The sequence below is a fragment of the Sycon ciliatum genome, chromosome 3 (genome assembly GCF_964019385.1).
Source record: "Sycon ciliatum chromosome 3, ocSycCili1.1, whole genome shotgun sequence".
Taxonomy (NCBI): Eukaryota; Metazoa; Porifera; class Calcarea; order Leucosolenida; family Sycettidae; genus Sycon; species Sycon ciliatum.
The window spans coordinates 18,493,767-18,509,981 of NC_088645.1; the positions used below are offsets into that span (position 1 = coordinate 18,493,767).

At 45.5% G+C, this 16,215-nt stretch overlaps 1 protein-coding gene across 1 annotated transcript; it reads right to left on the reverse strand.

Annotated features, from left to right (window-relative positions):
- Positions 1-1,778: 1,778 nt before the first annotated feature.
- LOC135812519 (uncharacterized) lies at positions 1,779-9,329 on the reverse strand. The gene is made up of 3 exons (XM_065325852.1): positions 9,302-9,329; positions 4,020-4,241; positions 1,779-2,831 (listed from the first exon to the last, which is right to left on the reverse strand). The coding sequence occupies exons 1-3, from the start codon at positions 9,318-9,320 to the stop codon at positions 2,296-2,298; spliced, it is 777 nt and encodes a 258-aa protein (XP_065181924.1). The 5' UTR covers positions 9,321-9,329; the 3' UTR covers positions 1,779-2,295.
- Positions 9,330-16,215: the final 6,886 nt, after the last annotated feature.

Here is a 16,215-nt window from a genome sequence, read left to right on the forward strand (position 1 = left end):
TAATCATTTGCGTAAAACCAATGGTTTCATTGAACACCATGTTTTCTCTTGCCTGGCTACGAGAGGAAATGAATCCCAACTCTCCATAACACGCTGCGTCCTGATATTGGTACTCTAACCAGCTTCAATCGACAAAGAGGTATTCAAAGGAAAGTAAGAACCGGAAAAACGCAAACTAACCCAGAACTATGAAAGGAATTCGGGTGGACCCACCCATTACCCACACGAATTCCTTTCACAGATGAAGCTTCAGGAAGCCTCAGCACTTCTTCTAACCCATACCTAACCCGCAGCATTGCACAACAATTTCTATTTCCTGCTCGTACAAGTCAAATAAGGCTGACAAGCTTTCCTTAGAATATACCACAGCCCCACCATGCTAAATGTTAGTGCCTAATGTTAGTCCACTACTGAGATAGGTCCAAGACTCGGGACTTACAAAAAACAACAATTCGGAAGATTTCAAAAACAACAGCCAAAATACTCACAGCTGATTAGTGGTTTTAAAAGGAACCTACGTACATTGAAGCAAAACTCTTTGCCGGGTTATTGGTGTTTACGTTTTGTATGTAGATGTACTGTAATGATTCCTTCAATTTCCGGTGCATGCAAAACAGCGTACATGTACAAAACATACACATATAAAAATTGACATGACAGCGTATACTGCAAACCGCACACAGCCCATATAGCGTATGCCATGCAGCAAACATCAGCGGTACGGCCGAATCGAGAAACAACATTGCAACGAATACAATGCCATAAGCGCGAAGGCCTTTTCCACTTGAAAACTGGTGGTTTGCAACAACACTAGTATGTCAACGATCAGCTCTCCCCAGCAACGAGAACGGCGGTACCTGGTGTACGTAGATTGTACCACACTCCACATCATGATATTGATGTTTACTTATACATGTACTTTAATGATTTCTTCAATTTCCAGTGTGAGGCTGATGTACCTCACGCTGCATCATGGCGCCCACCCTATTTCAAAACTACTAGTACGTCAACGATCAGCTCTCCCCAGCAACGAGAACGGAGGTGTACGTAGATTGTACCACACTCCACATCATGATCCGGACCAAAGAATAGTCCATTGACACCAATTCAGAATTGAAGCTCGTCTGAATGGCTTGCGTTCCTGGTGAGCACAGTGCCTCGTTAATTGCCAGCCAACTGCGGCATTTCGGCTAACACCCCAAATCATGGCTGCTACTAGATATTTATATTTTAGAACACAGGATACTGTGTAAACAGCTTCTTAAACACATGATACATTTTTTACATGATATTTCCCTTGCGAACGCGATAATTCCTGGGTGTGCATATTGTCAGCTAACTCAGATTCTGTTGTCGCGGTCGTATTATTGGTCTTTGGGCTGTCACTCTGCTGAGATTCTTACGGCGAGTATCGTTCTTCCTTTATATTCAAGTTCGCCCAGCGACATGTGGAGGCCTTGTATGCCCCAAACGTGAGTACACACCAGGAGTGTGGATGTGTGTATCTCTACCCCCTTCCACCCCTCTCTTCCCACAAAGGCTAGACTGGGTAAAGCAGAAGGCCTTGACTGTTATTGGACCTGAAGCTGTCATCCACAACCCAATCGTCTGCCGTCATTAGCATGCCCTGTCACATAACTTTAAAAGCAAATATTACTGCAGTACGGTACTACCCTCAGTGTTTTAGGGCCCTCATGCCACCGCAGGAAACGGCCTTCTAGCATTGTGCTTCATAAACGGCTACAAAACTACATTCATCAACAAGGGTGCAGGAGGTTATTGTATTGTCACCAGGCGGTTTCGGCTGTAAACCGGCTATAAACTGTGCTCTTTTTGCTAGAAATTGCACCATAATGGTTTGTGACCCTTGAAAAATGAAAAATCCAAGTGATAGAACAGTGTAAAAGAATGAAGTGGGATAATAAGAGAGAAACGTCTACTTTGCAGATAGCAGTCAAGCCAAACCCTGGGCAACTTTATGATCATTGTGGTGAGAAAATTAAAGCTGGAAAGCTTACTCACGCTATCATGCCATTCACTGCAGCAAGAGAAGCTCATGAGCAACTCTTTCACTCAACTTCTGTAACAGCCTGGAGTTACGAACCTCAGGGTTATATTAATGCAATATTGGTGAAGACAGAGGTACATACATGTGAGAAGGGAGCGTTAAGACAGAAAACGTAATGAATGCGTGCCGCTAAAGTAAAAAAGATGGGGGGGGGGTACTAATTCCGGTGTCAATGTGCTTGTAAAATGTGTCAAAAGTACCGCTTGAACAATTGCAATGCGTAATTTTTAGTTGGTATCTGAGTTGGTTCCGTAAGCAGAACTCTCCGTGAGATCACACGATTTCTTGGTGATGCTGACATACGCTGTGCTTTCGTACATGGGAACATTGGACTGCTTGTTACCTTGCGTTGCTCCTGATAGTTTAGTGCGTTTCGAGACATCATTTGGCACGGTCTCGTACATGGCAATGTCTTGGGTGTTGGCGACAGGGCCATCCGGATGACCTGAATTGCTCTCTACAGCGTTAATACAGTTGAGTGGGTTCTGGCCACCTTCCGTTAGACGCCTGGAAGAGCGATACCTACGCAGGACAACCGCTGCCAATAGGAATCCGCTGACAATAACTGACACTGAAATGCCTATTATGGCTCCACGGCTGAGAAAAGACGACGGTTGAGACGCTTCCATTGAAGTCAGTGTTGGCGTGGATGGTATACTGCGATTGTTATGGTCTCCCTCTGCGGATGCAATTGCTGTGTTTGAGACTCCCCTTGTGATACGGTTTTCACCGGGCGTGAAGGAAGTCCCATTTGAAGATGAATCTATTATGAGGGAAAGATCGAAGGAAGAGTATTTTGTTACGATGAGACTACGAATGCATTATGTTATATTAGAAAATGTGATGCATACAGGTCTGCACTTCGCCTCTTGTGAAGTTTTCAAAACGGATAAATCGTACTAATGTGTACGTGCACTGACGATACAGGGATACATCACTTCCTAAATGTAATGCAAGCACGTTTATCAGGATAAAAAAGGTAGTTAAAAGTTTGTGGCCGCCAATATCAGATTTCCTAAGGCCCTAATCACACTGCGGTCAAAAGTCGCGTTTGCGTCTGCGTTTTCTTCCGTTTTTGACGGTCGCCTAGGAAATGCCATCACGTGACGTTATCACGAGCGCATTGGTTTCCAGACGCACAGCCGCAGCCGCAGACGCAAACCAGGGGGAGGGGAGGGGGGGGTGGTCAAAACTGAATCGCGTGAACCCAGATCGGACTTTCTTTATCGCAGCACTTCCTGCATTGTTTTTGAGTGTTTTCAAGTGATTCTCAAGTGTGCTTTTCAAATCTTCATTTCCATCTAGTTGCGGAGGCCGGCGAGGGTACTTCTACTACATGTACTGATTGATTGATTTTGGAGTCGCGAGACATGGAGGTGATGCGAGCTCGTGGCTGAGGTTGCGCTGACTAGTTGGCGGCGGCTAGCCTAGCTGGACGATGTGCATCAACAACGGAGCTGCCTCCCCAACACAGGCAACGCAACGGCTGCAGTCTTCCCATCTACTCCCATTCCCCAGCACCACTGACAAAGGACATACATGAAGGAGCAGAAACCGAACACTTCTGCATCTCAGGAAATAAATTCAACATCCACGGCCACCTCGAGATCGATTCCCCACATTATTGTATTTTCCCGCGCGCACAGATTTTGACGCAAACGCTGAAAATCACAAGTATAGTGTGATATGAAGTCTTGCGTTTTCCAATCTCAAACGCCAACGCAGACGCAAACGCGGTTCAAACAAACGCAGTGTGATAACGGCCTTAGCAAACAAAACTATTTTGTAGCTCAGTCCTTTTAAGAATTGTTGGACACTGCACACGAAGCAGCACTCGTGCAGTGGCGGTTTCACCTGATTTTTAAAAATCATTAATGATGCGTTGCCCCCCAACAGAGAACATGGATACTATTGTAGGCGTTCAAATTGTCCTGAGACCAAAACTTAATACCTGGACCTTTGTCGGAATTTGTCAAGAACGATTTTGCACTGTTAGTTTGGATCTCGGATGTAGTTTGTAGGATGAGCTGCGTTATGTCCAAGGTCGGTGGAAGTGGTGTGTTTCTTGGCTCTGCTGGCGTATATATGAAAGTTGTATGCCATGTTTGTACAGTGGTCGGCAGAGGTCTGCGTGAAGTGGGTGGCGATGTAGGGGGCTCTTCCTCTGTCGTGTCTGCAGTAACCACATGCAAATGATAGGTAGAAGGACAATGTGAACAAGGTTGCCAGATTGGACACAGAAGGGCAGTCTAGACACCGAGAGATAAAGAGAGTAACCACAATTCTTCAGTGTGATGATGATCGACACCTCTCTGACCAGTTCAATCATACAAGTATTTTTTCTTACGAACACGTAGATCCACGAGCTGCAGAGAGTGAGCAATGTCAAAGACAGAGCTTCGAACATAGCGGACTCAGGGGTGGACGTTCATGTTGGTTGACAACTGAGTGTTATGTCGCAAGGCAATCATCGGACAACTGGTCAGCTGTCTGTAGAAAGCGCAAGTTTATATCTATACACCCAGCCGATCGCGAGCGAATATTTCCGCATTAAACTCCGTTTAGCTTAGCAGAATAAAGATGTATGATTTCCCCACAAGCTGTTCAAATTAATAATGCGTAATTTTGTTCTTACACACAGAAAGTTGGGTGTGGTTCTCGAAAGAGTGCTCAATGCAGCGGGGTGCAGAGCTTCATACAAAAATAATAGAATGGGATACGGAGCTTGGGTGGGCTGTGACTCAGAGTTTCACGCCTGTGGCGATCATCAGACAGCAACTTGCTGACTTGCTGTCTGATGATCGCCACAAGCGTGAAACTCTGAGTCACAGCAAACCCAAGCTCCGTTTCCCATTCTATTCTTTTTGTAATTTTGTTCTTATCTTGGCTAGAGCTAAATCATTGAAAGCGGATTGAACGATTGAACAATTGTGTTTTGATTGAACGATATAATGGGATGGACCTGAGTGTGCAATTCTCGTTGGTCAGTCTGTCTAGAGTTGTTGGATGATGCAGATGCAGAACTCGTGCACTGGCGCTTTCACCTTATTTCTCAAGCCTAGTTCACAGTCGACGCAACGCCGACGGTACGGGACGTAAGGGCTTGTCGGGAGGGCTGGGGTGAGCTGTAAAATCCTGTACGATTCGTACGACACGACATGCGGCAGTCGTTGCGAAGTTCAACGTCGGCGCGAGTCATATAGCCTCGGTCACACTACGGCAAAAATGCTGCGGAAGCGTCATAATCCTGAGCTTTTCCATGGCAACTGACGCAAACGCCGGAAGTTTGAGCGTCAGATGCTAATGCGTCTGACGTGGGGAAATCACCTCCGTTGCCGCTGATGGGAGTGACGCTTGGCGGAAAAACAATGACTTTCAAGTAGTTTCAAGACAGTTGCTTGAGTTGAGCAGTCATTCGACATTCGTCTCTTTGAGGTTTGTTTTGTCCCTCTTTTTTTTCGAGATGAGTCCGTGGACTTACGAGGCCGAGGCTGCTCTGCTCTGAACCTGACGGAAGAGCGAGGCGTTTTCTGAGAAGAAAATGATGTCGAGAAAGGACCAGTTGTTTGAGTGGGTTATCGGCCAACTGGAGCCTGTTGGCTTGTGAGTGTTGTGTTGCCGTCAAGAGCCCCAAAAAGGACAACCAGTATGACGATGTTATGGAGAGACACAGCTGCGATGCGGGCTTTTCTTGCCTGATCCATGACACTACAACTGAAAATGGCCGCAATTCGGAAAGAAACAACAAAAATCGTGCACGCGTGGACCTTTCGTCTTCTTGTAATCAAAAATCAATGGAAAATTTGCAAACTTTGTCCGACAATTGTTTTGTATAATACGCCAAAGGCCGGTTTCCGTGGGAATCCGTGTCGCCATTGAGTTTCCCTGGTGATTTTGTAACGTAGACAAATGCGTCAGGCCGCGGCAGTCATGAGGTGCAAAAACAAAACACTGTGTGACCCCGCGTCTGCGTCAATTGCTGGGGCTTGACGCTGCGTCCAGCTTCAAACTTGCCGTAGTGTGACCGAGGCCTAAGGCACGGTCCGTTACGGGGTGACTTTTGGACGTAATTTCTCGTTTTTCGGGACTTCTATTCAATTATATCTCCTTGAAAGAAGCGGAATCAAGTTCACAATTCCAGTTTTTCATGAAGATCAAAAATTAGCCCTGAAAGTGGTGGCATTCAAATAATAGCTCCAAGAAATAATAGAATAGTTCGTCTATGTTGCTAGAATTCAACTCAAGTCATGCTAGCCATTCTGTGAGTTATCATGGGAACCGCAGTATTCGAAATGCAGAAAATACCTAAGTACGAATCAGGGGTAGTCGGCCCACGACGCCGTCTCCTGTTCACACTCGAATTGCAGCCGTTTTGTACGCTTGCGTCCCCGTCTATGTAACAGATTCACTGTTACTACTAACACTAGGAATAGGATACACTTATCACCTGCTATTATCACGCTGCTGCTGTTAGGTGTTATGTCCATCATTGCTTGTTCATGTATATAAGAATGCATTATGGCAAGGATCATTGCTTATTCCAAGAATGACTACTGAAGTTAGTTGGACTGTTACAGTCTAAGCCCGTCTATGGTATGAAAAGTTGGATGGTACGCTTTCCAACGGGCAAAGAGAGTTGGAAAGCTTGTGTCTTTCTGGGTACCTTGAACATTTGGGCTTTTGCAAAATCGCACCGATTTTTGGATTTCCCCACAACGTTTTGCTTCAACAAAAATGTTGTGCTGGACAGCATTCCTGTCACTTCGCAGTGGCTTTTCGTTGGTGCAGTTTGTATTGCCGAAGTGGCACAGTTTGGTGGGCGTGAATGCCTTCGGGCAATGAGTTAGAGAGAGAGAGAATTACTGCCGCAGTGGCACAGTTTGGTGGGTGTGAATTCCTTCGGGCAATGAGTGAGAGAGAGAGCTAATGCCGCAGTGGCACCGAGATATTGCCGAAGTGGCACAGTTTGGTGTGTGTGAATGCCTTCGGGCAATGAGATAGAGAGAACTAATGCCGCAGTGGCACAGTTTGGTGGGTGTGAATGCCTTTGGGCAATGAGAGAGAGAGAGAGAGAGAGAGAGCTAATGCCGTAGTGACACAGTTGGTGGGTGTGACCGCCTTCGGGCAATCAGTAAAAGAGACAGAGAGAGCTAATGCTGCAGTGGCACAGGTTGGTCTGTGTGAATGCCTTCAGGTAATGAGGGAGAGAGAGAGAGAAAGAGATAGAAAGATAGATAGATAGATAGAGAGAGAGAGAGAGGAAGAGGGAGCTGATGCTGCAGTTTCGTGGGTGTAAATGCCTTCGGGCAACGAGTGAGAGAAATATTGCCAAAGTGGCACAGTTTTGATGGGTGTGAGTACTGTCGGGGAATTGGTGAGAAATACAGTACAGTACCTCTTTGGCCTGCAATTTTGTGTTGTGTTTGTGCTTCGCTTCTGTGACTTGTATGTTTCCACAGGTGGAGGCGTTGGGCACAGAAGTGACATATCTCGTCTTAACCTTGCTCTTAGTTTTGTGGCTATCGCAGTGGTCTTAAGCGCACGAAGAATGCCTGGGTTCATGGGGCCATTTGGTACCTACCGAGTCGATGCCCTGACTGTACTGTATGGACTGTGGTCGACATACAGACGTTTTGGCATGATCACATCAGCAGGTGGGCCAGCCATTGTAAGGCGAGACACATGCTTGGCATTCACCATGGCCTTTACGTCTCTATGACGTATACCAGGGCCGAGAGCTGTTTTCTTTAGATGTTGCGCGAGTAGGATGTTGACGAGAGTGTTGTTCAGGAACATAGATAGTGCAGTCTGCCTTACTGGACGAATCCAAAGCTCTTATTGGCAAACATTGGGAATCTATACAAGCGCTATGCAGCCGAATCGGATGACACAATTTGACAGGTAACACAGAGTATATGGCAAGGCATGTACGCAGGGCTATCCTTTTCTGTCACCAGTGCGGAGCCACCGTGCTCACAGCAGAGACTTCTGTGTGTGTTATTGTTGTGAAAGTGGACCACAAAGACCGATCCAACTCTTCCCGTCGCTTCCCGATCTGTACGGTAGTACGGTTGCGTTCCCGTTTCTGGTGTTCACATTGGACGCCGTCAGACCGTCCCGTCGCTTCCCGTCGATCCTTACTTTGCGTCCCGTCGCGCCCCTTCGAATGTGAACTAGGCTTTAAATACTTTGCTGTCCCCCACTAGACCAACCGGTATAATATAAAATTAAAATATATATTATATACCAGTTAATATCCTACAGCACCACCACAAAAAGATGTAACCTGTGCACAGCTGAGAAAACATGGATTCTCCTTGGCGACGAGACCATGCTCAACAAGAGAAGCGAAGTCATCGCTAAATGCCACCACGCTAACAAGTATGGCCTAGCCAACTTCACCGGGGTCACATAACAAGCAAGGAAAGCACGCTGCACTCCGGCCAACGGACGTGACAACCCACCTCACTTGCAACGGACACTTCCATCAAAATTGCGTGAATACGACTGTCACTTTATACAAAGCCCACACTCACAAGCTTGCCACTTGAAAAGCATACTGACAAATGCGCTGCTTTCTAGCACTTGTCTTTCTAACTAAGTTTCTTTGCGCCTGACACTTTGTGCGTGACACTTTGCGCTTGACATTTTTGTGTCCGCGCTTGTTGCGTGATGGGTATGTCTAGCATTGTTTTTGCATGCCCAGTCTTAGTTGTTTGTTGCCTGATGATTGATTGTTCAAGAAACGTTGAATAGCAACAGAAAGAATGTGTACTTGGTGAGGACTATACTGGATTGTGTATACCAGTTAATATAATGATTGCGATCAATTTAGCCAGTGATTCTGAGTTCCGCTGATGGGACCAAACATGGACAGCTAGCTGAGTATCCGGCCATTGACTGTGGAAATAACTGTATTTTCTAGGCCACCTATTCTCAATTCAGCAGCTAGCATTGAAGGAACAACGTCTCCAAGCACGCAGGAACTCATTATTGGAGCTCGTTAATTTCCGCCCACTTGATTTTCACACCTGCCTGACTCACGACTGCCATCCACAGCGCGAGAGAAGAACATGGAACCATCGACTAGGAAAACCTGAAAGAATGCACCACTCTCTGCTCAATACACAAGGTTTTGGGGACTTCACCCCTCCTTAACTAGAGCTTGAATAGGCTGAGGATACTAAAATACATTTTTAATGATTGTATTCTTCATCATGAGCACTTACTTACATTCCATGAAAATACGCATAATCGGGTGATTGAGACGGTCTAGACTGGTGCGGCAAGCTGACACTCTACCATTCCTCTCCGCTGGTCTGATAAAGACTGTTACTCGAGAAGGATTTGGACACTGATGTCTTCCATCATATGGCAGTTCACCCAGGTCAACCCATATCATACAACTTCGTACTCCGATACAGGAATGTACACTGTGAACAGAACGGGTGAACGCTCCTCGCTTTAGTCTAGCCTCTATTTGACAGGTTGATCCTCCGCTAATGAAGATGTTCGCATACCGTACTACCATGTTGCATTGTGAGTCTGGCAAAAAGGTTGCAGAGATCGCCTGTCCCTGCCCAACCTTCCGCCATTGAGAGTGCCGTGTGTTAGGTGCGGTGGAGTACAAGACTCCAGCAGTATCGAGAGAGATGGCCTGCTTCTGGTAGATGTCCCTCATTAAACATTGCCTTCGGTAGCAAGTTTGCTGACCAGAGACCATGAAGCTTAACCCTTTAACAAAGACAGTAAAAACATCATTGATTTTTGGGTTTGGACTCAGATGGAGAGCAAAGGTTTAAATTTTACAAAAGAGAAAGACCAAGGAACTTCAAGTTCCGCTATACTGTCCACTAACGCCACCAGTTACTAAACAGTCAGCCCATGCGATAACATTGCACGACACTGACCGACGGTAATGAAGTTCTACAACTAACTGGCTAACAGCTCTAGCACATCTTGGATGCGCACTCCAACAGCCTTCCAACTGTGAAGGTTCTAAGTTAAAGAAATAACATAAGGAGGGGAAGTTGAGCGCAACCAAGATAAGCACAAGCTGAAAGTCTCAGCTGTCAAGGCCATTGGCGGATGTTCATGCATGTCGATGACGATACTGGCAAGACCATTGGGCAATACGGTCAAACCACGATTCCCGAACGCAAAGCAACATTCTTATGATATTTCTATAACTTAGAACCTTTCAAGTTTGAAGGCTGTTGGAGTGCGCATCCAAGATGTGCTTGAGCTGTTAGCCTGTTAGTTGTAGAACGTCAGTACCGTCGGTCAGTGTCGTGCAATGTTATCGCATGAGCTGATTGTTTAGTAACTGGTGGTGTAAGTGGACAGTATAGCGTTACTTGTAGTTCCTTGGTCTTTCTCTTTTGTATAGATTTTTGGGTTGACGGATAAATCACCACACCGTTTCCGTTCTTCAGAAACTGCATTTGATGACCATTTCCTTACAGTATGCGGAAAAAGCTCAGCGGCATGGTGGTGATTTCCACTTAAATAGTTGCGAGGAGTCCCTGTTAACTCTGCTCACGGAGGGTGCCAAAGGTCAGTCAATGTTTTCGGACCATTTCGTTTTGGACCCTATATTCACTGTATCCGGACATTGTGCAATTCATTTAGATGTTAAGGGTGAGTGGGTGAGTGGGTGTATGTGGGGGGGGGGGGGGGAGGGGATCGTAGAGATCGACTACCTATTCTGGTGTATCAACTTGTATCCAGCTGAATGATGATGTTTTACCCAATACATATTGGCCCAGGTAGGAAAAACCCAATGACGCATATATGTGAATTGTGACACAAAAATGGAGGCACAATAGAGCTGTTCTCAATGCTGCATGCACCACTGTCGCAAGCGTACATGTATAGTTAATCACAAGCCGAACGATAGGTAATTGTACACAAAAATATTTCACTATAAAGTACGTGTCACAAATACTTTCGAGTAAAGTAAAAGTAAATTATCGTGTCCGTTCCCGAAGGTAACTCAAGACTTTCGACTGGTCACAAGCAGAGACCGGGTGACAATTGATATCAGCAAAACAACACCCTCAATTGACAAATGGGAACAAAATTCAATTACGAAGAACACTATTTGACAGCACCTCTTGTTTGAGGTGCATCCTAGGTGTCAGATATGATTAAATTGATAGCCGAAAGGGGGGGGGGGGGGCTTGCACAAAAATTTAGAACGAACCTATTCAGATCACACTCGCCCCTTACCTTATAAACTATATTAACCCTTTGGAGCCCCAAATAATCCTGATAATTGTATGCAACTGCTATAGCGACATATTCTTTACCTTATCGTGGCCATCAATTTGGTGTTCATTTTTGGATTTCCATAATCTTGGGCTTCCCGGAAAGCTCCCCGCGAGCAGAGTAACTACAGTTCAAATTCAACCCCACAGCAGTCTCATATCCAACGCCACGGCGCCTCGAACATGATATTATTCTGAAGGCACTTCTGATTGGCTCGGATGAAAGTAGAAAACGTGTTCTCAAGATAATAGAGGTGTCACTCTCCAGAGACAAAACGAAGACTGAATACGAGTAGGTTAAAAGTGACGCATTTTCGTGACTAACACCAATTTCACATTTCCGTGTCTACGCGCCATCTAACATTCACGGAAATTTGGATACTTTTCTTAAATAGTTACTGCTTCCAATAAATTTGTAATACTTCAAAGGGATTATGGATTCTCAATTAATTGTGTTGGTTTTTAAATTTGTATTATGAGCATTAAAAAAGAGTCTCCTAAATGCTTCGATGTCAAATCCAATGACTAAATATGTAGATCAAACATTATCTGTCTTACCTGATAGAAATAGAACCATTGAAAACTGCATTTTCACTCTCTTCTCTTGTCACTGGCTCTCCTCGCTAGTCTCAGGCGTAGAGGAGGGTTCGTGTAGCTTTCAGCGCGGATCAACCATTGAATATATCATTGGAAATCTTCAGGAGCTTTCTCAATGGGAAAGAAGGCCGTAACTGCTTGTGTTCTTGTTCGTGTGGAGCGAAGATTTTGTACCAGCTATAATGTAAGTAAGAGCACTTAGCAGGGTCGAAGAACTGACGGGGAAGCAGCCTTGATCGAGTAGAAGAATCCTGGGTGAAGAGCGTATTTAGCAGCTGTGGTTGAAGCCCACAACTCAGCTGATAGACATATGGTTCATCGTGCCCACCTGAGGCAGATATGATGCTTACAATGCATGATATAAGGGAGTGCTGGGAGCATTCTCGAAGTCAGAAGGGCGAAGCGATCGTTATGCAGGACGATGTATTATGGTGATACCCATGGCCAACGGAGAACGAACGGCCTCTTTAGTCTTTGGGGTGCTCAATGTCAGGACTCACCACGACCATACAAAATTCAAAAAGCGTCGACCACCATTAATTAATTTTTGAAAACATGGCGATGCCGCCAAGGCCAGAAGTTTGTGCAGCCATAGCGGCTACGCACCCGAGTTCATGCTGATTGATGTACAGTCTAGTCGTAAAATGCCGGTACATGTATTTTACGACTCCCTGGTCTACTCTGTACAACGAAGGGCCGATGCTGAAGCGAATCTTGTTGTTTGATGTTGGGAAAGACACGCGGAGAAGCGTCCTTTGTCCAAGCCATCTTGGTCATTTTTCTCAATCCGCTGGTGGGTGTGGACCAAGATATGCCCGTGAGGTACTGGTGAACAGGAGTCCTGGCATCTACACGAATTTGCGGCGCCTAGCTAACCAATGTTGTCAGTAGAACTCAGCGGTTCCTGATCGCGGCTCAGCACACTCTTTTCTGTTCGTGGTCGCAGGTTTCACGCTGTGAGCGGGGAGTTTCCTGGCCCCAAATGAATCCCTTAGTCATAACCATGATGAGAGGTGACTTGTATGATCTTTGACTGGCCTGAGTCCTTAGCTTGAGTCTACACTTGGAACGCTTGCTGTCTCCTCCGTCCTTTCTTGTTGCACTTGCAGATATGCGCACGGCTGCCAGTTTTTGTTGGTGCGCGCGGGGACGCACCGCCGACCTTGATGTCTTCAAAAAAGTAAAACAGCGGTTCTCCTTGGCCGATTCTCACCATGGTTAACTCATTTTCAAGGTCTTAGAATTCTCTATAGGTCTACTGTCCCCGATTTCTAATTTTCTCTTCATTCACTTGTTCGCACGGCTTCGCGTTTGAGTGATTTCACCATCCGATCTCAGCCAAACGAAGGCCAAATCGAAAAATTCGAGACGGTAACCCTCCAAAGACACACCCTCTGGAAACGAATCCACGATGGCCTAATGTCTAAAACCAACGAATACAGCCAAGTTCCATTCAGAAAACACCCCATAATTTCAAGAAACAGCCCCTTTTGCCGTGCGCTGATAGGTCAAATCCAAATGACCGTTATTGACGCTTTGAACCGTCGTAGTGAGCCCTGCATGTTTGATCCCTGGACACCAGAACGTAACGTTTCGCATTCTCGAAGTCAGAAAGGCGAAACGATACCCATGGCCAATGGAGAACGATTCGCCTCTTAAGTCTTTGGCGTCCTCAATATTTGATCACTGGACACTAGAACGTATATCAAGATTTTGCGTTAACGGAAATCACATGTATGCCACATGACGGACTGAATATTTCTGGACAGTAATCGGATGCAGTCACCTTGATAAAATGCTAATATCTATATGTCTTAATTTGGTAATCTTGTAGTATAAGGCACGGCCGCACAGTCATTCACTGGGGACATGCTGTGAAGCCTTGTGGGCCTTAGAGGATGCTGTGCGTGGAGGGCAATCGCGACTGTACCGGATGTGTGCCCAGATTGAACGGAGCTAGCCATGCGTGAATACAATGGATGTGTTGTCACCAGCTTGCACGAACCAGGAACCAGCATGCAGTACAGACCAGCGTTCGTCTAGACTAATATCCTGCGGATGCTACTAATGGAGGCCAACTGATCATTGTGTATTGAAAATCAAACCGTGTTGGATTCGTAAAGTTTTTGTGGTAAAGTGTCATCAATTGGCGGTCTGGCGATGCTCTCAACATCTTGATCAGTATGTGTCATGCGGACACCCCCTCCACCCTCCCATCCTCCTCAATCGACATCTCGATTTTTTTTTAGTTGTATTTCTAATATCCACCCAGATGGTATTTTTACCCGTACAAGAGGCTTGAATCAAAAAAACACTCTACTGTTGTTGCCTGCTACAGGTGTTGAACGAATGCATCATTTTGTGTAGACCGTAATATATGTTGATAATCAATTGCGTAAAACCAATGGTTTCATTGAACACCATGTTTTCTCTTGCCTGGCTACGAGAGGAAATGAATCCCAACTCTCCATAACACGCTGCGTCCTGATATTGGTACTCTAACCAGCTTCAATCGACAAAGAGGTATTCAAAGGAAAGTAAGAACCGGAAAAACGCAAACTAACCCAGAACTATGAAAGGAATTCGGGTGGACCCACCCATTACCCACACGAATTCCTTTCACAGATGAAGCTTCAGGAAGCCTCAGCACTTCTTCTAACCCATACCTAACCCGCAGCATTGCACAACAATTTCTATTTCCTGCTCGTACAAGTCAAATAAGGCTGACAAGCTTTCCTTAGAATATACCACAGCCCCACCATGCTAAATGTTAGTGCCTAATGTTAGTCCACTACTGAGATAGGTCCAAGACTCGGGACTTACAAAAAACAACAATTCGGAAGATTTCAAAAACAACAGCCAAAATACTCACAGCTGATTAGTGGTTTTAAAAGGAACCTACGTACATTGAAGCAAAACTCTTTGCCGGGTTATTGGTGTTTACGTTTTGTATATAGATGTACTGTAATGATTCCTTCAATTTCCGGTGCATGCAAAACAGCGTACATGCACAAAACATACACATATAAAAATTGACATGACAGCGTATACTGCAAACCGCACACAGCCCATATAGCGTATGCCATGCAGCAAACATCAGCGATACGGCCGAATCGAGAAACAACATTGCAACGAATACAATGCCATAAGCGCGAAGGCCTTTTCCACTTGAAAACTGGTGGTTTGCAACAACACTAGTATGTCAACGATCAGCTCTCCCCAGCAACGAGAACGGCGGTACCTGGTGTACGTAGATTGTACCACACTCCACATCATGATATTGATGTTTACTTATACATGTACTTTAATGATTTCTTCAATTTCCAGTGTGAGGCTGATGTACCTCACGCTGCATCATGGCGCCCACCCTATTTCCAAACTACTAGTACGTAAACGATCAGGTCTCCCCAGCAACGAGAACGGAGGTGTACGTAGATTGTACCACACTCCACATCATGATCAGGACCAAAGAATAGTCCATTGACACCAATTCAGAATTGAAGCTCGTCTGAATGGCTTGCGTTCCTGGTGAGCACAGTGCCTCGTTAATTGCCAGCCAACTGCGGCATTTCGGCTAACACCCCAAATCATGGCTGCTACTAGATATTTATATTTTAGAACACAGGATACTGTGTAAACAGCTTCTTAAACACATGATACATTTTTTACATGATATTTCCCTTGCGAACGCGATAATTCCTGGGTGTGCATATTGTCAGCGAACTCAGATTCTGTTGTCGCGGTCGTATTATTGGTCTTTGGACTGTCACTCTGCTGAGATTCTTACGGCGAGTATCGTTCTTCCTTTATATTCAAGTTCGCCCAGCGACATGTGGAGGCCTTGTATGCCCCAAACGTGAGTACACACCAGGAGTGTGGATGTGTGTATCTCTGCCCCCTTACACCCCTCTCTTCCCACAAAGGCTAGACTGGGTAAAGCAGAAGGCCTTGACTGTTATTGGACCTGAAGCTGTCATCCACAACCCAATCGTCTGCCGTCATTAGCATGCCCTGTCACATAACTTTAAAAGCAAATATTACTGCAGTACGGTACTACCCTCAGTTTTTAGGGCCCTCATGCCACCGCAGGAAACGGCCTTCTAGCATTGTGCTTCATAAACGGCTACAAAACTACATTCATCAACAAGGGTGCAGGAGGTTATTGTATTGTCACCAGGCGGTTTCGGCTGTAAACCGGCTATAAACTGTTCTCTTTTTGCTAGAAATTGCACCATAATGGTTTGTGACCCTTGAAAAATGAAAAATCCAAGTGATAGAACA